Genomic DNA, 21,921 nt, shown 5'->3' on the forward strand with positions numbered 1-21,921 from the left:
CGGGGAACTAAGGCCTCGGGATTGGCACAGCCCTGCAGGTCGGAGGGAGCGCGCGGGCAGGGAGGAGCTTGCTGGCGATTTCCACCTGCACCCGCGCCCCGCACCCCTGCCTCTTCCCGGGGTTACCCTGCCAACGGCCCTCGCAGCCCGGGGTGGAGAGGGGACAGCAGGAGGAGGGCCCTCCCGGAACCCCTGCGGGGCTGTCTTTGGCGCCAAAGGCGGCCGGAGCCGAGGGCAGGACCCGCGTCTCCTCGCAGTCTCGACTCTGGCCGCTCCAGCCCCTCGCAAGCGCCAAGTCCCAGGGGCCGACCCAACTCCGAGGGAGCCCCTGTGTCGCCTTGTCCCAGCTCGTCCCCAGTCGCCCTCCCCTCACCTCCCAGCTTCGGAACTGCGAGCCCAGGTGCCTGCCCAGTGCTGCGCTCCAGCTCCCGCCTGCGGAGCCGAACCGCGCCCCGGCCCCAGACCTCGCCCTCCTACCTGCAGCCGTCGCAGCCCCGGGCATCGGCGTCCGTCCCGGCCGGCCTGGCGCGGGCCCCGGCTTCGCTGCGTCCCCTTCGCGTGCGCGCAGACCTCCGGGCGGGTGCGGGGGCGGGGAGGCAGGGCGGGCGGCCCGGCCCCTAGGCGGGTTATATGGGCGCGGGGAGGGGAGGCGCCGCGGGGAGTAGGCGGCCGCCGGCGTTAGCGCCTTTTTAGCCCGGCGCGCGGGAAGGCAGCGCGGGCCACCGAGTCGCGGCGGGGCCACGGTCTCCTCCCGGCGCTCCGCCTCCCCAGATGGCCGCGTCCGAGTCGGGGTCCCGGGCGCACTCTGCCCCGCCTCCTTCCCGCCGCCGTTTGGCGCGCGTCTCCCCGGCCCGGCCCGGCGAGGCCGCCCACTCAGGGCCGAAGCAGGTCCGGCGCCAGGCCCCTCCCGCGGGCCAGACCCGACCGCGACCTTCGGCTGGGCTGGGGACGCCGGTGCCGACTCTGCGCCCGACGCCTGCGTTTCCCCCGGACTCCCTGCTGTCCCCCAGACGGCCCATCTTTCCCGACACCCGGGTCTCTCCGGGCCGCCGCCACTGGCGCTGGGCCCCTCGGCGAGCGGGGCGCTTGGAATCCAGGGGGCAGGGGATGTGGCCGGCGGGGAACAGGGGTGAGGGGCGCCGCCCCAGGGCCGGGAGGAGGGGAACGGCTGCAGTCCGCCAAGCAGGACTTGCCACCCACTCCGCCTGTGGAGCCGCGGCCCCGCCCGGCAGAGGATCCCGCGGAGACCCTCTGGGGGCTGCTCTTCCAACCCCAGCCGGAGTCTGGGCCCCATGTCCTTCCAGGGGTCACGCTGGACGCGAACACTCCCGGGCGGCGGCCAGCACCCTGCTCCCTCCCCCGGCCGCCGCCTGTGGGCTCGGGCTCTGGACCCCCTCCGGGGTTTGGAAGGAACTCGCGGGCGTCGGTGCGCTTGGAGTTGCTCTCTGCGCGCACCAGACCCGCGCTAGGTCAGGCCGAGACTCCCTTCCGGCCCGCGGCACCCGCCGTCCCGCTTGCCTGCTCCTCCTAGGCCACTGGGGCCTCCAGGGCCCTAGACCACGCACACCAGGCCCTGGCTAGGGGACCGGACATGCTGGGCGAGTTCCGAGCGGCTCTCAGTGGCGGCGCTGGTTATGGTCTGATGCTTATGGGGCCCGTGATGTGGCTGCGAACCGATGCCCTCTGCCCATGGTAACCCCCACGTCTTGGAAGGTGGCGTCAGTGAAGCCCTAGGCGTCGCGAGCGAGCCGGGCTGGTGCAGACTGAGTTCTCTGGCCGCAGCAGGTCCGCGCCTGACCGGGAGGGTCCGGCTGACTTCCGCACATCTTTATGGCTCACCCACTGTTTGCTGGGCGCACGGGGTGGGGACACAAAGACGAATCCCATGCAGGGGTTTGGGTCCAGTTGGGAATAGAAAAGGCCGGCACGGCCAGAGTAGGACGCGCGCGCACCATCATCCATTCCCCCGGGGAGGTTGGGGCGTCCGCGGGGAACAGACCCGATGGGCGCCCGGAGGTGCGAGCAAGACCCTGGCCGGCTCTCAGCTCCCAGAACCCAGAGCCAGGCGGGGATGTCAGGGTCTGTGCGTCTGGGGGGCCCTAGAGGCGCCCGCTGGGCCTGGAGCGGACTACTGGCGGCCTGCGGGAGCCAGGGGTGGAGGCGGCCGCTGTCTAGGGAAGAGGACCGGGGTCCGGAGTAGGGGAGAGGACGAGGCACGGCCTTGAGCCTGCGAGACCTGCGGACCGCTCGCTCGCGCAGGAGCTCGCTCTCCGGTGCCTGGGGCGGCTGCAGCTGGGCCCCCAGGTCCCGGACCCGCACAATTCTTCGCCCAGTGCCAGCCCAGATGCGCGCGGGTGAGGCACTGGCGGTGCCCGCGATCCACGCCCTCGCTCCGCCCAGTCAGCGGCAAATTCGTTTTCTCCTTGATCTCAGTGGCACTGGAGCGTGAGGCAAGGGCCAGGCGGCAGGTAGCGGGGCCGGGCTCAGCAAAAGCAAACAAAACCCCAAGCAAACGAAATAAATACTTATACATTACATACACGATATAATATATGTGCGACAGACACCGTATTACATATTAAAGATATATTTGTATGCAAACATATATTTACATGTAAACATACATTTACATATAAATATAAATATATATGCATGTGTATACACACGCAGACACACAGGTCACCCAATTAAATTTGAATTTCAGATTAGCGAGTAATTTTTCCGTATTAGCATGTTCCGTGCAATATTTGGGAACATACCTATAACTAGAAAACGATTTATTGTTAATTTGAAATTCAAATTTTACTATGCTTTCTACATTTTTATCCGCAGCCCTAGCTGGAGAGGACCCCAAGGCCTCCCGGCCTTGAGGTAAGGTTCTCGGGTCAGAAATCCCTGGTCGGAAGAAACGTGGGCGTTTCCTTTACAGCCCTGCGGTATAAAAACTACAAGCCCCACAATGCTGCGCGGCCCCCTGCGGCGCTGATAGGCTGCAGCTCACTTCCACTTTCTGACTTCCGGCCTCGGAGGCCGGCGGAGGCGGAGGCGGTTGCGGACTCCAGCGCGCCCAGGTTTCCCGCGGGTTTTCGGGCGCAGGGTGGCGCCCGCGGCAGGCGGCGGCCATGAACTTCTCCGAGGTATTCAAGCTCTCCAGCTTGCTCTGCAAGTTCTCCCCGGACGGCAAGTACCTGGTGAGCGGCGGGGACCTGGGCCGCGGGCAGGACATCCTCGGTGCCAGCGTCCCCGGCGGGCAGGGCCGGGGGCGGCCGCGAGGCCCAGGGGGTGGAGGCAGCTCGGGGATCCTGCAGGTGCGGTGTCCGGACAGGTGCAGGGCCCGGGCAGGTACCCGGGGCAGGTGCAGGGCCTGAGCAAGTGCCCCAGACAGGTGCGGGACCCAGGAAGATACCCTAGGCAGGTGGGGGGTCTGGGGAGGTGCCCTTGGAAAGGTGGTTATCTGCAGGGCCGACTGCACACAGGTGAGAGTATAGGATAAGTCGGCTCTTTGTTGTTATTTTGTCACAAAAGGCAAATTGATCATTCTGTTGCCTGTAAACTGGTAAGTGGTGTGGCTACTTTGTCATCTCTACTCCTCAAATTCTCTTCTCTTCTACCACATGCCGAATAAATGATTTAAATACTAGTATTCTATCCCCAGGTAGGGAAACAGTTGTCCTCATGGCTGGGATTTGAGGTCTTCGTTCCATGGGTGGCAGAAAGGTGCTTAAATCACAGAGCTATAACTTTTAAGCTTCAAAACATACAGTGTATGTACCTGGATGCCTAGGAGTGTATATCCTCAGAAGAGGGGGATAACCCAGATGCCGTACCTATGTCCTCAGAAGGGGGATAATTGGCTTTGGAAAGCCGCTAAGAAAAAACCTGCCTCCTAAAAAGTGGGCTTCATTTTCTTTATCCACCACCTCTGCTAACTCACTGATGCGTCAGGATGCTTTTTCAGGTTTTGCCTCCCCTCACAGTCCTGTGCTCTGTCTAGCCTTTGAGAGTTTAACTCTCAAATTACGTTTTTACCTCTTCATGGAGGTTTTATTCCAAATCACATAAAATATCATCAGCTACAAAACAGAAAACCTCATTAGTTTAAATGGACCTCAGCCTTGGTATATTTTTCAACGTGCCCCCTCCCCAATTAAATTAGAGGGTTTTTTGTTTTTACCATTTGTGAAAATTTCAGTGAATTACAAGGAGAAAGAGTACATTTGCTTGCCTAACTTGGGTGTTTTTTTCCAGTTCCTACACTCTGGTCAAAATACCCTGAAACACTTGGTAATGATCTGTTACTGGAATCTTCTTGAAAGCCCTGAGGACTGGGGACAGCAGGTTCATGCTTCTCGTTTTAGTATCTTGCAGTAGAGTTTATATGGTTCCTCAAGGTGTTGGTAAAAATATTCCATGTCGTAAGGAATTCACTGTAACTGATCACAGTTTTCAAAGCTACAGTGTGAGAAAGTAAGGGCTGCGATAGCTGCTTGTTCCAATCTGCAATCACCCGCCCATCTCTCTTCTTTCCGATGGAAAACTAATGTGGCTTTCTCTTTTGGTATCAGTTCATAAAACACAAACTAGTTTGACCTTGATAAGTAAAACTAACGCAGCAGTTAACATTTAAAAATCAGTTCTTGATCTTTAAACTGTAGTATAATATACAATCAGCAGGTGAGTACTCAGGTGTTATTTATACTTGAAATTGTTTGCTTAGATAGGGACATAATCAACAAATATGGACATGAAGAAACTATCTTTAAGAGAATAGTGCTAACACTTAAACATTTCCTGTTTTGTATTAGGAATAGGTTAACGGAGATAGATGAGCATTATATGAAGTGTCTTTACTTGTGCAGAAGTGAAAGCCTGTCTTTTGATATTCTGTTGTTTTGGCTCTGAGTTCAGCACTGCATAAGAGGATTGTGGCGTTCCTTGCCATTTTCCTTGTGAACTGGGAAGCCTTGATTCTTATCCTTTATAAATTTGAGGAAATTGTCTAAAAGTGTTTATAAAACTAGGAAAGGATTTTGGTTATTAGTTCACAGAAGAGCTTTTTCTCAATGCTACTTCTCATATTAGTTTAGTTTTTGACATACAGTTAAGAAGGGACTTAAAAATGTCTTAAAGCTTTAAGTGGCGAGTTAAAACATACTTTTGGCCAGACGCGGTGGCTCACGCCTGTAATCCCAGCACTTTGGGAGGCCGAGGCAGGCGGATCACGAGGTCAGGAGATCGAGACCATCCTGGCAAACATGGTGAAACCCTGTCTCTACTAAAAATACAAAAAACAATTAGCCAGGCGTGGTGGTGGGCGCCTGTAGTCCCAGCTGCTGGGGAGGCTGAGGTAGGAGAATGGTGTGAACCCGGGCGGCCGGGCGGTGGCGGAGCTTGCAGTGAGCGGAGATCGCGCCACTGCACTCCAGCCTGGGCGACAGAGTAAGACTCCGTCTCAAACAAAAAACAAAACAAAACCTGGTTTGTATATTTCAACATTACCCTTGTAGGAACTGATCTTTAGGGGCTGGGGATGTCACTGATGATCTAGACATGAAACCTCTGGCAGGAGACAAGGCCACAGTCACTGAAGGCCGGGGCAGTAGCATTCCAAAGCCCCCCTCTTTTGGAGTGGAGAATGTCAGGTGCCTGCTTTCTCGTATTTTTTAGGCTTCCTGCGTCCAGTACCGGTTAGTGGTCCGGGACGTGAACACCCTTCAGATCCTTCAGCTGTACACGTGCCTAGACCAGATCCAGCACATCGAGTGGTCGGCCGACTCACTCTTCATCCTATGCGCCATGTACAAGCGAGGGCTGGTGCAGGTGTGTGCTGCTGCGTCGCCTAGAATCTGGACACCTTCTGAGTGCCACTTGGAAGGAGGGGTTTTGTTCTGTGCCTTTCTAGTTTGGAAAAAAAGTCAGTGCAGCTCAAAGCCACTTTGCTTTTAAAATTATAACGTTCTCTGAAGTTCAAGAACATTTAAACTAAGGAAACTAACGTAGTCTTATTTTCTAAGCAATATAGTTGAGAAACAGGAGGTGTTGACAGACAGCAGTCTAGCCACTCGGACATGGTGTGTTTCAGGAAGTCCTAAGAAGTCATGTTTTCTTATGTGTCCAAAGCTTAACTAAATGAGGTCTTAGGAATGACAATGTGAATAAACTGTTTTAAAATGACAACGAAATGAAATCACCAAGAAGCGTGGCTTACTTTTACAGTGGAACCCAGTACCAGCCCTTCATCATGAAAGGTTGTAAGACACCCTGTGCGATTGGGTCTCCGCTGGTTTTAAGCCAGCTGTCTGTCGGCGAGGCCTCGCTGTCGAGTGCTGATGAGTTCGCAGTTGTGTGTTTCTTTCTTCTCTCAATCCAGGTCTGGTCTTTAGAGCAGCCCGAATGGCACTGCAAAATAGACGAGGGCTCGGCCGGGCTGGTGGCCTCGTGCTGGAGCCCGGACGGGCGCCACATTCTCAACACCACGGAATTCCACGTAAGTGTCAGCCTCAAGGCACCTCATTGGCCGTGTAATCCTGTCCTCTGCTCCCAAAACAGCTGGGGAGTGTGAGAGGGGATGTTTGGAGTGTGCTAGTCTCTGCTTATCCCCAGGGGATGCATTCTAAGACCATCAGGGGATTCAGATCACACCAAACCCTGTATTTCCTATGTTTTTTCCTATACAGCATACCTGTGATACATTTAATTTATAAATTAGATACAGTTAGAGATTAGCAGCAATAATATAGAACAAGGCTAACAATATACTGTTCATGATTGCATGGAGAGAAGATTTGGTCTTACTGAAGATCTTAGCAACAACCTCAGTATAGGATTGTGTTTTTCTTTCCTTGTTGCGTCAAGAACTTTCAGCTTCTCATTTAAAGGAAGCACCTTGCGGCTTTTCCTTGGCATATCCAGATCGCCAGCACCACTGCCCATGCTTTAGGCTGTTACTGAGTCGGATAAGGGTGTCCTGAACACAGGCACTGTCTGCTGCCCTGGGTCTGATGACCGAGGTGGCTCCTGAGTGGCTGATAGACCGGGGGGGTGGAGGGGGGCCGGGAGCGTATATAGTGGTGTGTATATTTTAGGTCAGAACATTACAAGCCCCTAAGTATTATTGTCTGATCTTTTGTCCAGTTTAAAAAAAAAATTTTTTTTTAATCTTAATTTAGATTTTTTAGGACTTTGGCAGTCCCTATTCAGCGATAGAAAATGCCCTGTGATATGAGCCGGCTCGCACTTTTCCTTCAGGAGCCGGGTCTTGGGGGTGGCTCTGGGCGTCGGCAGCTGCTGATTCACCTGCTGTAGGTACCGCACACCAGCCTCCGTATGGAGGAGAATGTTGACATCCGAGAGTAAATCAGAGGGATCTGGGATAGGAAACTGCATTTTAAGTTAAAATTAGGCATATGTCAAGTATACCAGGTCTTTGGTGCCCACGGGGTCTTTTTAAGGTACAGAAAAATGCACGAATCTCTTTAATAATGTGCTTTTCTGATGGGGTTAGATCCTAGTGTTTGGGCCCAAGTCCACTGAGTGCTCATAGCCATCTGGGCTGCTGGCTGCACCTCGGCAACTCTCCCTCCCTCTGCGCCGCGCACACCACGTGGAAACCCGCCCGTCCCGCTGCGTGGCGCACACCACGTAGCTGATGGCACGTGGGAGGATTTCTCCCAGCGTGAGGCTGCAGACGCCCTGTAGGGTTTCATTCGACTTTTTTCAAGCTGGCATCGGCTGGGATAAAGTTTTATCTGGCCATGAGGGGTTGCTGAATCAACTGCTTCAGATGGCTGGATGGGTTTACATCTTTTTCAGTTTAAATTTTAAAAAACATTCTAAATGTAATGTCTGCTATTATGGGCTGTCAGAGAACAAGACAGGAAACAAAGGCTCACCAACGTCTCCGCACTATGTATGGACATTGGAAGCCACTTTCAGCCCGAGTGTTTCAGAGAGGATAATCTGAGCTTTTCAAGCAGCTGAGTCTAACAGTCTTCAGGCCTGTAATGCTTTGGGCCCAAATCTGTCCTCCAGAAGGCTCACGGCACGGGGTCAGCCTTGTTGTATTCTCTTATTAAATGGCCCAGAAGGAAAACTACCATCTATAGAGTTTAGAAACCTTAAAAGATGTATGAAAACCTGGTTTTGTTGAGCCTCCCGTGTCACACACACCAATATTGAAAACACCTTTGCTACAGACAAACTGATTTTTCATAGAGTACATTTAGATGACATTGTTCAACCTAAGACTAAGGTCATGACCACATTGCTGGTGGTCTTAGAGGAAACGTTAAGACCAGGTGGTGGACGAGGACTGGTAACCTCATGGCACGGGGTATCTTGACCAAGATATCAAAATGTGTCTCCAACTTTGCATGCAAACTTAAATTGACTGCAAGTGAGGAAATAAAACCGGAATTCTAGATGTGCCTGCTGGCCAGGAAGTGAGCCTGCAGGCCCCATCCATCAGTCTCATTCACAAGAGCGAGGACCAGGCCCGTTCTCTGAGGATTAGCGGGGCCACTGGGTCCCCTCTGAAGGCACCACCCCATGTCTGAGCCTTAGCGGGGGCCACTGGGTCCCCTTCCGAAGGCACGACCCCATGTCCGGAGATTAGCGGGGTCACTGGGTCCCCTTCTGAAGGCACCACCCTATGTCGGGCTTAGCGGGGCCAATGGGTCTCCTTCCGAAGGCACCACCCCATGTCCAGGGCTTAGCGGGGCCACTGGGTCCCCTTCCGAAGGCACCGCCCCACATGAGGGTGCTGTGGAGCATGAGAGACGGCCCTGCCTCTTGCACTTTAACATGAAAAGGCAAGCTTGCGCCCTTTAGACAAGGTTCAGTGAGTCATCAAAAGCAGCTCATCCCAGGCCTGCAGTGGAACACCGCCATGCTTTCAGAGCCCTGCTCTCCCTTGTAGCCATGCCCTCCCCACCCGAGGGCACCCTTGCCCCGCATCTTGCATGAATCACATCCTCACTATTCTTGAGTCTCACTGTATAGATGTGTCTAAACACCACATTGCTTGGTGTGCAGTGTAAAGTTGATTTATAGCGGCTCGTACTTTGCAGTCTCTGCTGTTGCTTTTTCACGTCACTGTTTTTAGACTCCTCCGTGTTGACAGGCATCGCTGGGCCTTCCCTTCCTTGTGAGGAACGCCATTCAGTCCTTCCCTGCTGGACGTGTGCGTCTCCACGGACTGTGTGGCTGTGAATGTGTTGTCCACGTCTCCTGGGCACATACCCAGAGAGCCTCTCTAGGAGAGCCTTGCTTGGCCGTAGCAGATGGAGAGGTTTCCTTTGCCAAGGCTTTTGTGGCAGGATGACAATGATTCCATCCAGGCGACTAAATGATACCGCAGTTTGGATTTAGTTTGCATTTCCCTAATTATTGGTGAGGTTGAGTGCTTTCCTATCTTGTTTCATTACACACATGCTCACGTGCTCACACACTCGCTCACACACGTGCTCACTCTCACATGTGCGCACACACACTCGCGCTCACACATGCACTCACGCTCACTCACGTGCACTCACGTGCTCACACATGCGCTCACACGTGCTCACTCACACGTGTGCTCATACGCTCACACGCGCTCATGATCACACATGCGCTCACACGCACGCTCACACGCGCTCACTCACACGTGTGCTCACACACACGTGCTCACACATGCGCTCACACACACACACACACATGCTCCATTTAAATGAAGCAGGTTCACATGGAGTTTATGGTGGGGCATGGTGTGGGGTCTGAATCCATTTCTACCTTTTCCCAGCAGCATTTTTTTTTTTTGAGACGGAGTTTCGTTCTTGTACCCCAGGCTGGAGTGCAGTGGTGCAATCCAGGCTCACTGCAACCTCCGCCTCTCAGGTTCAAGCAATTTTCCTGTCTCAGCCTCCCAAGTAGCTGGGATTACAGGTGTGCGCCACCACTCCTGGCTAATTTTATATTTTTAGTAGAGATGGGGTTTCTCATGTTGGTCAGGCTGGTCTCAAACTCTCGACCTCAGTTGATCTGCCCACCTCGGCCCCCCACGGTGTGAGCCACCGGGCCCAGCTCCCAGCAGCATTTATTTAGAACACTATCTTCACCAGCTATAGCAGGAACTCAGTTCCGTTATACCTGCAGGATCGTTTCTGGTTTTCCATTCCGGTCCACTGTTGGTCCATGTATGTGCCACGCCACACTGTCTACATTATTGAGGTTCTGTAGTATGTTTGAATGTCTGCTAGGACTGATTTCTCTTCATTGCTCTTGTAGTCTGTCAGGTTTAAAAAAAATTTTTTTTTGTAGAGTTGGGGTCTCCCTTTGTTTCCCAGGCTGGTCTTGAACTCCTAAACTCAAGCAATCCTTCCTTCCCAGCCTCCTGTATAGCTGGGATTACAGGTGCACAACAGTATGCCCAGCTCTGCCAGATTTTTAAATATATTTTTGAGACTTTGTTGTTAGCTGCATACAAACTTTTAACTGTTTGTAAAGAGATTTCCTAGTGAAGCAGTTTTCATGATTTCACGGTGGCCCAAGCCTTTTGTTGTAAAGTATTCCTCTTTCTGTCTCATGCTTCTTTTTGTTTCAGAGTCTGATTTATCCGGTAGGAATGCGGCAGTGCCACCTTTCTCTTGGTTAGGATTTTCATGAAATGTCTTTTTCTATCCTTTTACCTTTTTCTACATTTCTACATCCTTAAACTTGAGTGTGTTGTAAATAGCCTATAGTTAGCTTTAAAAATACATCCAGACTGAAAACTTTTTCTTATATCTGAATAAAGGCAATTAAAACAATTTATAAGCAATAAAATTCACCCACTTTAAGAGTACAGCTGAGTGAGTCACTTTGCACATTGTTGCCACCACGATCAGGACTGAGGCTGTTCACCCCATGGTGCGGGGCTGCTCGTGCCCCTTGTGCTCAGTCCGTCTCCCACCTGTGCCCGGCAGCGGGTACCTGCTGTGGGGCAAGCAGCACTGCCTCCTCGGAATCCCATCTGCACAGAGCCATGGTGTGTGGAGCTGTGCGTCTGCTTCCTTTCCTCTGGCGCCTGTCTGGTTTTGAGTGTGATGGGTCCTCTATCTTGAGAGTGCTGGGTCGTGGCATGGATCAGTGGCCTGTTCCTTCCATCTTGAGTGTGCTGGGTCGTGGCCTGGATCCGTAGCCCATTCCTCTCACCCCGAGCATGCTGAGTTGTGGCGTGGATCAGTGGCCCGTTCCCTCCGTCTTCAGCACACTGGGTCGTAGCGTGGATCAGCAGCCCATTCCTTCCCTCCTGAGTGCACTGGGTCGTGGTGTGGATTCCTGGTTCTTTCTTCCTGCTGCTGGGTGCTGTGGAGCCCATCCCATGAGTCTCTGCTGGCTTCTCCAGTGCTCAGTGGAAGGTGACAGCGCTGATGAAGGTGTATATTTAACCACCTTTTTTTCTTACTGGGTTTTTAGAAGTTGCAAACCGTTATCTTTGAAAGGTTTGTTTGTTTTTGTGGGAGAGAGATGAAGGTAAAAATGAGGCTTAAAGTGCTCCGTGTGTTTCCTAAGATGTGCCTGAGTGGGCAGCCTCGGCCAGGTGCACCCCACGGGGATGCAGGGCCATGGGTGGGAGATGTGCTTTTCTCCTGTGACTCTGCAGTGGGCTCCGGAGGCGGGTCTCTGCCCTGGGTGGCACAAGGACGCTTCTGATGCCCAGAGGCTCGGGCACTCCACCCTGCCCTGTGGGTCTCTGCCCTGGGTGGCACAAGGACGCTCCTGATGCCCAGAGGCTCGGGCGCTCCACCCCGCCCTGCTGATGCTGAGAGGCTTGGGCAGGGTTTCAGCCTCAGACGCACTGGTGGGAAGTAGCACGCTTCCTCGCTCAGGCCCCAGCGCCCTCCTTGGCCTCAGCTTGCGGAGGTGTTAGAGGAGCAAGTGCTCTGTCCAGCTGGAGTTCCGAGGCGCCGGTCCCCAGACGGGCCACTGTGTTTCGGGTTCAGCATCAGCACTGGAGCCCAGCCGTGCTGCCACAGTGACCCCTGGAGCTCGTTGATCCACTACCTGTGTGTTCAGGACTTTTCTCCTGAACGCCGTGTATGTTGTTTGGAGACACAGTTGCAGACATCGGATTTTCTCTTCTCTTATAAGAAGAGATGATGCGTAGACATTTAAATTAATTCATTTGTTAATGTCCTATACTGAAAACCTGGCAGCATTTGGGGGAGTGACATTGTGGACACGCGATGCTACACGCTGCGTGTGGCTCCACTTACGCTGCTGGAGGCGGTCCCCACCCCGGGGCTCATCCTCAGCGAGGGCCCCTGCCTGACACACACGGAGCTGGCAGTCAGTACCCCACCCTGCACGGAGCCGCGCAGCCCTGTGTCCCTGCACCTTGTGTCCCCACACCTTGTGTCTCCACACCTGGGCCACATTTCAGTTAACTACCAGATTCATCAGTGGGCTGGGAAGCATGATGATTCCCTGGTGGGCTCTACAGCGTCTCAGTGGGAAATGCAGGTGGAGGGACGCGGCAGCCCTGTAAGTCCCGCGGCGCCGCCACGGGGAGGGCGGGACCACCCACTGCGGTGCCTCTCCCCCAGCAGGCACGGCCTCGTCGGCCTGGTTAGGAAATCATCTTTTGGCCTCACCGTGCCAGCCTAGTTGGCTCTCAGCTCCCTGAGTCAGGGAAGGGGGTGGAAAGGTGGACAGTCCAGCAGCGTATGTTCTAGAACCCTCTGCAGATGCAGCCGGGCCAGCGAGCACGTGCAGGAGGTGGGCGGCCACCTTCTCGGGTGTTGAGTGACTGCTCCTGCCTCAGGGCTGCAGATGCAGGCTCACAGCCCCCTGGTGAGCCCTGGAGCGGCAGCATCCAATTTCCAGATCCTCTGTCTTCCCATAAAGGAGACCTAACGTGGTGGTTTCTAGATCAAGATTTTTCTCTAAGTAACTCAGGGTTATTTTAACCTGCAACCTGTGGTCACTGAAAAAGCCAACGAAAATGCACTTAGATTTAACTTTGTGTCACTCAATATTGGTATAAAACAACAACAACAGAAAACCAAGAGCACTCAGTTTACCTTAACCACAGTAAAAGATGCATTTGAATATTCCGGTAGGAGGGCAGGGATCCCCCAGGTCCTGACAGATCCACTCCAGCGGTCAGGCCTGTACTTGGGGATGCTTGGGCGGGTGGAGGATTCAGACAGTCTCTAATGATGCTAAAGAAGTGTTTCCTTTCTTTTTCCCTTTCCCCAACAGCTGCGGATAACCGTCTGGTCCTTGTGCACAAAATCCGTATCTTACATCAAATACCCAAAAGCTTGTCTGCAGGGTGAGTCAATCGGAGCTACGCAAAAGCCATTTCTTTGCAGCTGTTTGACTTCTTTGTCACGGGAAGTTTCAAAGAGGCAGAATTAGCTTCAACAGCATATCAACGCATAGCCCGTCTGTTTTTTCTCTATACCCACCCTACCAACAGCATATCAACGCATAGCCCGTCTGTTTCTCTCTCTACCCACCCCACTAACAGCATATCAACGCATAGCCCGTCTGTTTCTCCCTATATCCACCCACCCCTTGGGCTCTTTTGAAGTAGGTCTTAGGTCTCCTCATGCTTCATCTGTAAATATTTCCATGTGTGTCTCAGAAAGGCAAGAGTCCCCTTTTAAAACATGACCACAGTGACTCAAGAGAATGTGGCCTAAGACGTGGAAGAACAGTGGTGTTGATGCCGGTCCCCTTGACCTTGGTGGCAGAGCTGGGCGTTCAGACCCCTTCCAGCTGATGCCTGTCGAGAGGCCCACCTCAGACATCCAGTTCTAAGCTTTCTCTCTTCTGTGGACTAAATATGATCTCTGCGAAAGGGGGAGGTCTTGCCGTCATCTCTGGGCATCCCAGACGGATATGTGACCAGTGTCCCTTCCTTGTGGAAGTCTGTGAGCCATCTGGAAGAAAGGGGGCCGGCTCAGGGTGGCCCACCACCAGCACGTCTGACTGGACAGTGCAGAGCTAGTGGGAGGCGCCACTCCTGAGTCCTGAACAAGACGCAGTGTCTTTCACGGGATGAAACGCTACATGGTTGGAATGATGCTTTCATTCTTCTCTGTTGCTGCCAGCGGTTTAGAAATTGCATTTGAATGAAATGCAGTCGCACTCGTTTTTCATTTTTATAGTTGGAATATTAGTGTCCCTCCAGATGAGACACACATTTCTTGAGTGGACACCACGGTTTTGTCATTTGAGGTATTCTCTTCACTCATGAATGATGAATTCTGGCCTGGGCTTTTTAAGCTAATACAGAACTGGCAAATAGAGTCTAACATTTTCAACTACAGTTTCTTCCACATTTTCATCTTATGATTATTTTTTTGAGACAGAGTCTTGCTCTGTCACCCAGGCTGGAGTGCAGTGACGCAATCATAGCTCAGTGCCGCCTTGACCTCCTGGGCTTAAGTGATCCTCTCACCTCAGCCTCCTGAGTAGCTGGGACTACAGGCACACACCACCACACCCGGCTGATATTTTGTAGAGACGGGGTTTCGCAAAGTTGTCTAGGCTCCTTTCAAACTACTGGGTTCAAGCGATCCACCTGCTTCAGCCTCCCAAAGTGCCGGGATTATAGGCGTGAGCCACCATGCCTGGCCACATATTTTCATCTTTAGTTTACTTCTTCCAAATAATTAAATTCAAAGGTGAAATAAACATGGCAGGAACCAGCCGCCTTTTGCCTAGCTGGAGGTACCCTTGGGTGTCCCGCAGCTTGGCCATGGGGGAATTCAAAGGCCTTGTGTTTCTCAGTTACATTGGTGATTGATCAGAGGTCACATCACTTGGTATTTTTCACAGAGTCTTGCAAACCAGTTCCCGTGTGTGTACAACCCTCCCCCAGCACACACTGTGTTGTGAGGGGTGAAGCCGTAGCGCCTCGGGGTTTCTCCTCTTCTCTAGAATGTTCTCGTCCGTCTGAGGAGCAGTGCTCGGCGTTGTGCCATTTCCCTTCTTTTCACCTCTGCTTTCTCTTCCCCCTCCTTCCTTCTGAATTACTACTGTGGTTTCTCTTGCTTGATTTTGTGGCCGCTTGATTTCAGTGCATTTTCCTCTTCCCGCAGGAATTACCTTCACGAGGGACGGCCGCTACATGGCGCTGGCAGAACGGCGTGACTGCAAAGATTACGTGAGCATCTTCGTCTGCAGTGATTGGCAGCTCCTGCGGGTAAGGCGTCCCCCAGACTGGAATAAAGTTGTCCTGGTTGACTGCGGAGGGACTGAGTGACGTAGATCCTTTTCCAGATTCCAGGGGATCTTTGGTAGGATATGGAGCAAGGTGATGTTGTATTAACAAAGGGCAGGTGCACTGTGAATCGCTTCCAGTGGCACCTGGTTGTGTGCTCAGGAGACTTGGTGAAAAGGACACATGCCCGGGTGTTTTTAAAGTGAAGATGCTGTCACATTTGAGCCCTTTTCCTTGTCCTGTGTGATGGTGTTTGCGCATGTGTGTGCCACGTCGGGAGTGCGGGGGACGTAGAAGTTCACCTTGACTGAGGGCCTGCGTTAAGCAGGGCACTCTGCCAGGTGCCCAGGCACAGAGGGCACTGCCCCCACAGCAGACATGTGAACACGATTCCAGCACAATCCATCGTTAAGGTACAGCAACCTCTGGAATGCTGTCAGAGCACAGAACCCAGGACCCAGGCAGTGCTCTGGAAGGGACTTGTCTGAGCTGGGTCTAAAGGAATGAGCCTGGCCAGGCAAGGAAAGGTGAGCCGGGAGAGTGCACGTGAGTGCAGGTGCGGGGAGACCAAGCCGCCCTCGTGGGCTGGCCAGGCACTGACGCTGGCACCTGTGGGGGGTGCAGCCCTAGCAGCAGCTCCACAGGGATTTCCTGCATTTCCAGGATAGAGCTGTTGAGATTTTGTCCATTTCTATATAAGAAAATTAGGTGCGTTAAGAACGTAAGTTATAAATGCAATTATTTATTTACGAAAATATTTTCCAAATTTAATGTTGCCTCCACTTCCTTTGGCAGCATTTTGATACGGACACCCAGGATCTCACAGGGATCGAGTGGGCCCCAAACGGCTGTGTGCTGGCAGTGTGGGACACCTGCTTGGAGGTATGAAGATGGCCAGGTGACATGTTTGCTTTCGAGAGCTTTTCCCGGAACTTCATGCTTTCTGACTGCTGCAATATAGTTAGCTTTATCTTATTTCAGATAACGAGTTGAGCTTTGTTTTCAAAGATAGGGTTTTGCTGTGTCACCCAGGCTGGAGTGCAGTGGTGTGGTCACAGCCCACTGCAGCCTTGACCTCCTGGGCTCAAGTGATCCTCCCACCTCAGCCTCCCAAGTAGCTGGGACCACAGGCATGCACCACCATGCCTGGCTAATTTTTTTCTTTTTTTGAGATGGAGTCTTGCTTTGTCACCCAGGCTGGAGTGCAGTGGTGCAGTCTTGGCTCACTGCAACTCCGCCTCCTGGGTTCACACCATTCTTCTGCCTCAGCCTCCCAAGTAGGTGGGACCACAAGCATGCACCACCATGCCTGGCTAATTTTTCTATTCTTTGTAGAGATGGGGTTTCACCATGTTGCCCAGACTGCTCTTGAACTTCTGTGTTCAAGTGATCTGCCAGCTTCAGCCTCCCGAAGTGCTGGGATTACAGGCGTGAGCCACGGTGCCCAGCCGAGTTGAACTTTTATCAGTGAGCCATTAGGTTGACCTCCCAATTTCCCCTTTTCCTCATGCTCTCACTGCCTCTCCAGTGACTGTCTCGGTTCTAGCTGGCAGTTCCAGCTTTTCCGCGGCCATGCGGACAGTCCTGCCAGCTTTGTGCTGTCTGCACCAGTGTCACTCTGCAGCACCCACCTCTGTGGCGTGTTCCCGGCGAATGGGACGTATGCATCATTAACGGAAATATCTCGTCTGCAGTACAAGATTCTGCTGTACTCACTGGACGGCCGGTTGTTGTCCGCGTACAGCGCTTACGAGTGGTCCCTGGGCATCAAGTCTGTGGCCTGGAGCCCCAGCAGTCAGTTCCTGGCGGTTGGGAGCTACGATGGAAAGGTGGGAACCAGTGCAGGGCACTCAGGAAGTCCGACCGCCCAGCCGGCCGGGCCCTGCCTCACCTGTGCGTGGCTTCTTTCCTCAGGTGCGCATCCTTAATCACGTGACTTGGAAAATGATCACGGAGTTTGGGCATCCTGCAACCATTAATAATCCCAAGATAGTAAGTCTGGAACACGTGTTTCTCCCGGAGTAGGCTACTGCGGAGGGCGGTGGGAAACTGCTCCTTCGCTTTTGCTTTCTTGATTGTGGTTTATTATTTAAACCGGGCACTTCCATCACCGTAAACTTGCTACTGGGACATTTCACGTGTCTGGCCCTGTCCTGGCCTTTGTTCCTCCTCCACGCTGTCCAAAGGGTCTGAAGTGGGCCTTGCCCTGGCCTGTCCTCTGCCTCTGCCACCCCAGCCCAGGTATCTCCTTCGTGGTCTGTCTGGATGCAGATCCCTGTGCTGTACAGAGTGGTCGGGGTGTCCTGCCCCCAAACACTGAGCATCTGCTGTTGTGCCAGGCACTGTGCTCTGGGCCGCAGCCGGAGGAGAACAGACAGACACCTGCACCTGCAGAGTGCGGCTGGAGAGACAGGGAAGGGGCTGGAGAGCTGGGTGTCTCCATGGGGTGGCAGGGAGTGGCCACCAGCGAGGGATCAGGCACAGGTGCTGAACCAATGTTCAGGGGTTCAGGGAGGGAGCGTTCCAGGCCAAGGGTATAGGAAGTGCAAGGGCCCCGAGGAGTGGGCCATGCATCCATGTGTGCAGTGGGCACTTGCCGCGCCTGTGTGTGTGGTGGGCACTGCCCTGGAAGACAGTCGGGAGCCAGAGACAAATGTTGCCCTCCTGGTGTTGCCCTGTAACCGGCAGAGCTGAGTGAAAGGCGGCTTGGATTCGATGAAGAGGCCAGTGAGTGGCTGGGGCTGGGCGCTCCAGATCAACCACTGCCGGGGACGCATCCCAGAGGGTGTTTAAGTGCAGACCAGGAGGAGGAGCTGAGGAGTCGCGTGGTGTCTGGGCAGAAAGGGTGTTTCAGGCAGAGGGGCCTCCTGACGTGGCCAGTGGTTTGTGTGGCTGGAGGCCAGGGCATCTGGACAGATGAGCCAGAGCAGAGCTGGCCACACAGGTCCTGAAGGTTTGCCTGCAATTCTGGCATTCTCCAAATCCCTTCGCCACACAGCAGCAGAGCACGCCAAGCTTTAAAGGCACGAACCAGGCCAGGTGACTCCCTTACCTAGGGCTCGTCAGGGGCGTGGGGGCTGCCCGCCTTCCACTGAGCCTGGGCCGCTGTCGTGTGCTTGCCAGGCTCGGGCACAGATGCCCCCACGATGCCCCCACCTCAGGTCTGTGTCTGCTGCTCCTGGGGCCTCTGCTGTCTTGGTGCAAGTGTTCTGTGTATCCCCTTACCACGGTGAGAAGGCCGAGTCTGTTCCCTCGCTGGATGATGGTGGCTGCAGTGGCCTCCCGTCTGTAATCACAGGGCAGACGTTTGCCACCTGGGTGTCAGAGGGCGGGCTCCCCGGCAGGACGCGAGAGGGTGGCTGCTGATCTCAGCTCTCGGGACTGCGGGATTCGTGTTTCCGTCTCTTTCTCCCAGTGGCAGCAGGACCAGGTGTCATGGCAGGTGCATGCCTCTTGACCATGTGCCGTCACAGGCATTTGCCACATCTATCCTCGTCTTCCCGGTCCCCGTCCTGAGCTGGGCGTGGCCACCTTGTGTCTTTCAGGTGGTGTATAAGGAGGCCGAGAAGAGCCCGCAGCTGGGGCTGGGCTGCCTCTCCTTCCCGCCCCCCGGGGCTGGGGCGAGCCCTCTTCTGAGCTCAGAGAGTAAATGTAAGTAGCACGTGATGACATTGGTTTTCCTTTTTTAATGCAAGATTCCTCATCGTCCAGATAAACTTCAGATGTTCTTTATGTTTAAAAAAAAGATTTTTTTTTCCTTTCCGTGCTTCCAGCCAGCGTGCCCCTCAGCCTGTTGGCTGGAGGTTGACTGAGGTCTGAATTGCGTAGTGGGCCATGAAGGCGCCGCTTCTGTTACTGAATATGAGCCCTGGAGACCAGGATCTGACAGCAGGAGCTCCGAGGGGGATGGTTGTCAAAGAAACATGTTTCTGTGGGTGGTGCTCAGAGCGGGTCTGGAGGCCGGCGGTGCTCCCGAGCGCTGTCTCCGGCTTGAGGCCCGGTTCTGATACAGCCTCTTGACTCTGGGCATTTCCTATGTGTCTGTTTCCGCATCACTAAAATGGGCACAGAAAAAGCACTCACCCCACAGGGGCACGAGGGCATCTGAAGGTTGCAGGTAGAGGGAACGGTGCCCCGAGGGCTGATGGGCCCTCCCCGGGGCTCGGTGTGTGCTCAGGACAGGGGTCAGGACAGGCGCAGCCTGGCACGCAGGAGGCGCTCCCCAGGAGCCCGGGGGCGTCCTTGTTCCACAGCCCCTGCCTCTGCTGCGATGATGGTTTTCCCACAGCCAGAAAGTCTAAAGTACTGATGCTGAGGTGGAAGGGACTGTGAACTCAGATGCTGGTAGCTGACAGAAAAGTGCCGAGGAGTTGGAGCTGCTGACATTGCAGCTGGGACCTGTCCGTGCTCCTCTCCAGTCAGCCCCCGGCACGTGGGGTCCACCCCCGACCTAGTCGGGCCTGGCAGGTGATGGTGCCTCTCTTATCCGGGGCACTTGCGGGCAGGCCCCTCGCTGTGGCTACCAGGCTCTGCTCAGCTCTTCCTGCCCTGGGGCCGCACTTTCCTTCCCTTTGAACAGAGGAGCTGGGTTCGCGCGCCCGACACAGGCACGGCAGCCTCTCAGCCGCGTGCGTGCTTCCTGAAAGGGTGGTGACGGCGTGTTCTTCCTGTTGGTGTTCTAGATGAGATCGCCTCTGTCCCAGTCTCCTTACAGACGCTGAAACCTGTTACCGACAGAGCAAACCCGAAAATCGGCATAGGAATGCTGGCATTTAGTCCTGACAGCTACTTCCTGGCGACAAGGAATGGTCAGTTGTGCCGACGCGGGTGCTGTCTCACCCCTTACTGTGTCCTGTGGCCCCAGGTGTAGAAACAACTGGAAAAGAAGATCTAAATGCAGGTTCCTACACAGCACCTCCTTCCATGCTTCTGCAGTAGCCGAGGTGCTGGGCCTCCTGTCCTGCAGCAGCTGCAGGCCCACACATGAGCCAGGAGGCCTCCGCCTCGCTCACTTGCTCTGCTCTGCTGAGTAGAAAGCAGGGCTGGGCACACTGCAGCCCGTCTTTTGTTAAGGGTTTCTCCATTTGTAAAGGGCTGAAAAAACAAACAACAATAACAACAACAACAAAACAAACCCATTTGGGCCCTTTACAGCCCGGGATGGCCATCCTGGCCCTGGCCAGGAGCCCTGCAGGGCCCAACTGAACCCAGACTGCAGGGCGGAGCCGCCCCACCCCACCGGTTCTTGCCCTCCCCTCCTGTGGTGTCAACAGCAGAGCAGAGGGGCAGGGTGACACCGGTGCCATCCTTCCTTCCTCAGACAACATCCCCAATGCCGTCTGGGTCTGGGACATTCAGAAGCTGAGGCTGTTCGCGGTGCTCGAGCAGCTGTCCCCCGTGCGCACGTTTCAGTGGGACCCACAGCAGCCGCGGCTGGCCATCTGCACGGGAGGCAGCAGGCTCTACCTGTGGTCCCCAGCAGGCTGCATGTCGGTGCAGGTACCTGGGGAAGGTGAGCACATCCCCGAGGCCACGGACATGGCAGGCTTGCTCTGTGCAGTCTGGCGTCACATGGGCTGAACTATTAAAGCCCAGCTGCTGTCTCCAGCCCTGAGTCTGCATAAACCTCAAGGCTGGCACACAGGGGACCTGCTGCCCTCAGCTTTATGGGCTAGAAGCAGCCTCTCCCTGACTTGAGGCAGCTCTGGGGCTCCACCCTGGCTCTGCCTACGTGGGTTACTCCAGGCATCGTGCTGGCCTGCAGGACAAGGGGGTGCCCATCCCCCAGAATCTGGGCTTCTCCCGCTCTAATCCTCTGGCCACCTGTCTCTCTCTAGGCGACTTTGCAGTGCTTTCTCTGTGCTGGCATTTAAGCGGAGACTCGATGGCCCTCCTCAGCAAGGATCACGTCTGCCTCTGCTTCCTGGAGACGGAGGCAGCGGTCAGCACAGCCTGCAGACAGCTGGGCGGCCACACGTAGCAGTGGTGCAGTAACGTGTGTGCAGGAACAGGGGCTGCTCTGCACGTTTCCAGTGTGGGGAAAAAACACAGCTGCACCAGGAAGTTCTCCACCTGTGATGGTCCAGATTCAGCGATTGATTCTATTTTTCTAAAGCAAAGCATTTTTGTAAATATGTATGGTATAAAACGGTGGTTTTTATTATTTAAAGTAAATACTTGCTGATGCATACAACTGCTTCTCTTCTTGAAACGTTTAAGTCACAGGCAGGTTTTCTAGGTTCGAGTTTCTGGTCAGTCTTAGGGAAGATGAACAGCCCTACAGTAACTGAGCCCTGGGCCACTGAGCTCCCGCCAGACACCCGACCTGCTCTGGGTTTTCTATTTGGATGTATTAGGACAAGGCGGGATCTCTGGGGGGCACATCCAGCCTCCCCACAGTGGGTTTGCTTTGAAGTGTGGGAAGGGAGCCTTGGCACCTGAGCGCAGCGCCACCCCCAGGTCCAGTCCCCTCAGGACGGAGCTGTAGGTCCCTGACCGACTGAGTCAGTTCCTCAGGAAGTCTCACGTCTACTCTGGTTTGAGAACCAGTGCGCGTGGGTCTCCACCCTGGCTATTTGCAGGAAGTGCCTAGAACCACCCAGAACCATTCCATCAGTCTCTCCAGCTGGTGCTCGGCAGGCAGCCGGGCTTGCTTGGCACCCCAGGTGGGGGGCTCAGAGTTGCAAACCTAGGTAGTTGCGTACCGTCATCTCTTTCTGCAGAGAACC

The 21,921-nt window shown here is 54.4% G+C and overlaps 2 protein-coding genes across 5 annotated transcripts in view; one reads left to right on the forward strand and one right to left on the reverse strand.

Moving 5' to 3' along the window:
• Nucleotides 1–736, reverse strand: part of TP73 (tumor protein p73) — a 91,720-nt gene extending 90,984 nt beyond the window's left edge. For both annotated transcript variants that reach the window (XM_023215176.2, XM_023215174.2), the window contains exon 1: nt 478–736. The gene's annotated coding sequence lies outside the window, so the exon portion shown is untranslated. The remainder of the gene's footprint in view (nt 1–477) is intronic.
• A 2,271-nt stretch (nt 737–3,007) lies between these two features.
• WRAP73 (WD repeat containing, antisense to TP73) lies at nt 3,008–21,388 on the forward strand. Of its 3 annotated transcripts, none has more exons than XM_023215169.1 (12): nt 3,008–3,191; nt 5,668–5,820; nt 6,371–6,487; nt 13,222–13,294; nt 15,072–15,175; nt 15,989–16,075; nt 16,888–17,022; nt 17,108–17,185; nt 18,739–18,844; nt 19,876–20,001; nt 20,514–20,705; nt 21,031–21,388. In XM_023215169.1, exons 1-12 carry the CDS (start codon nt 3,123–3,125, stop codon nt 21,171–21,173), a joined length of 1,383 nt encoding a protein of 460 aa, XP_023070937.1. In that variant the 5' UTR covers nt 3,008–3,122; the 3' UTR covers nt 21,174–21,388. The 3 variants fall into 3 exon arrangements, with proteins under 3 accessions (XP_023070937.1, XP_023070938.1, XP_023070939.1); XM_023215170.1 differs by having other exon boundaries at nt 19,897–20,001; XM_023215171.1 differs by lacking the exon at nt 21,031–21,388 and having other exon boundaries at nt 19,876–20,093; nt 20,514–20,647.
• The last annotated feature ends 533 nt before the right edge of the window (nt 21,389–21,921 follow it).

Source organism: Piliocolobus tephrosceles, chromosome 1 (assembly GCF_002776525.5).
Source record: "Piliocolobus tephrosceles isolate RC106 chromosome 1, ASM277652v3, whole genome shotgun sequence".
NCBI classification, from domain to species: Eukaryota; Metazoa; Chordata; class Mammalia; order Primates; family Cercopithecidae; genus Piliocolobus; species Piliocolobus tephrosceles.

What these genes read in the sequence shown, in the direction of transcription:
- WRAP73 (XM_023215169.1), top strand. Translation starts at nt 3,123, where the DNA reads ATGAACTTCTCCGAGGTATTCAAGCTCTCCAGCTTGCTCTGCAAGTTC. An exon ending in TGTGGGACACCTGCTTGGAG is followed by an intron (nt 16,076 to 16,887) that starts GTATGAAGATGG and finishes TCTCGTCTGCAG; the next exon opens with TACAAGATTCTGCTGTACTC. An exon ending in TCTGAGCTCAGAGAGTAAAT is followed by an intron (nt 18,845 to 19,875) that starts GTAAGTAGCACG and finishes TTGGTGTTCTAG; the next exon opens with ATGAGATCGCCTCTGTCCCA.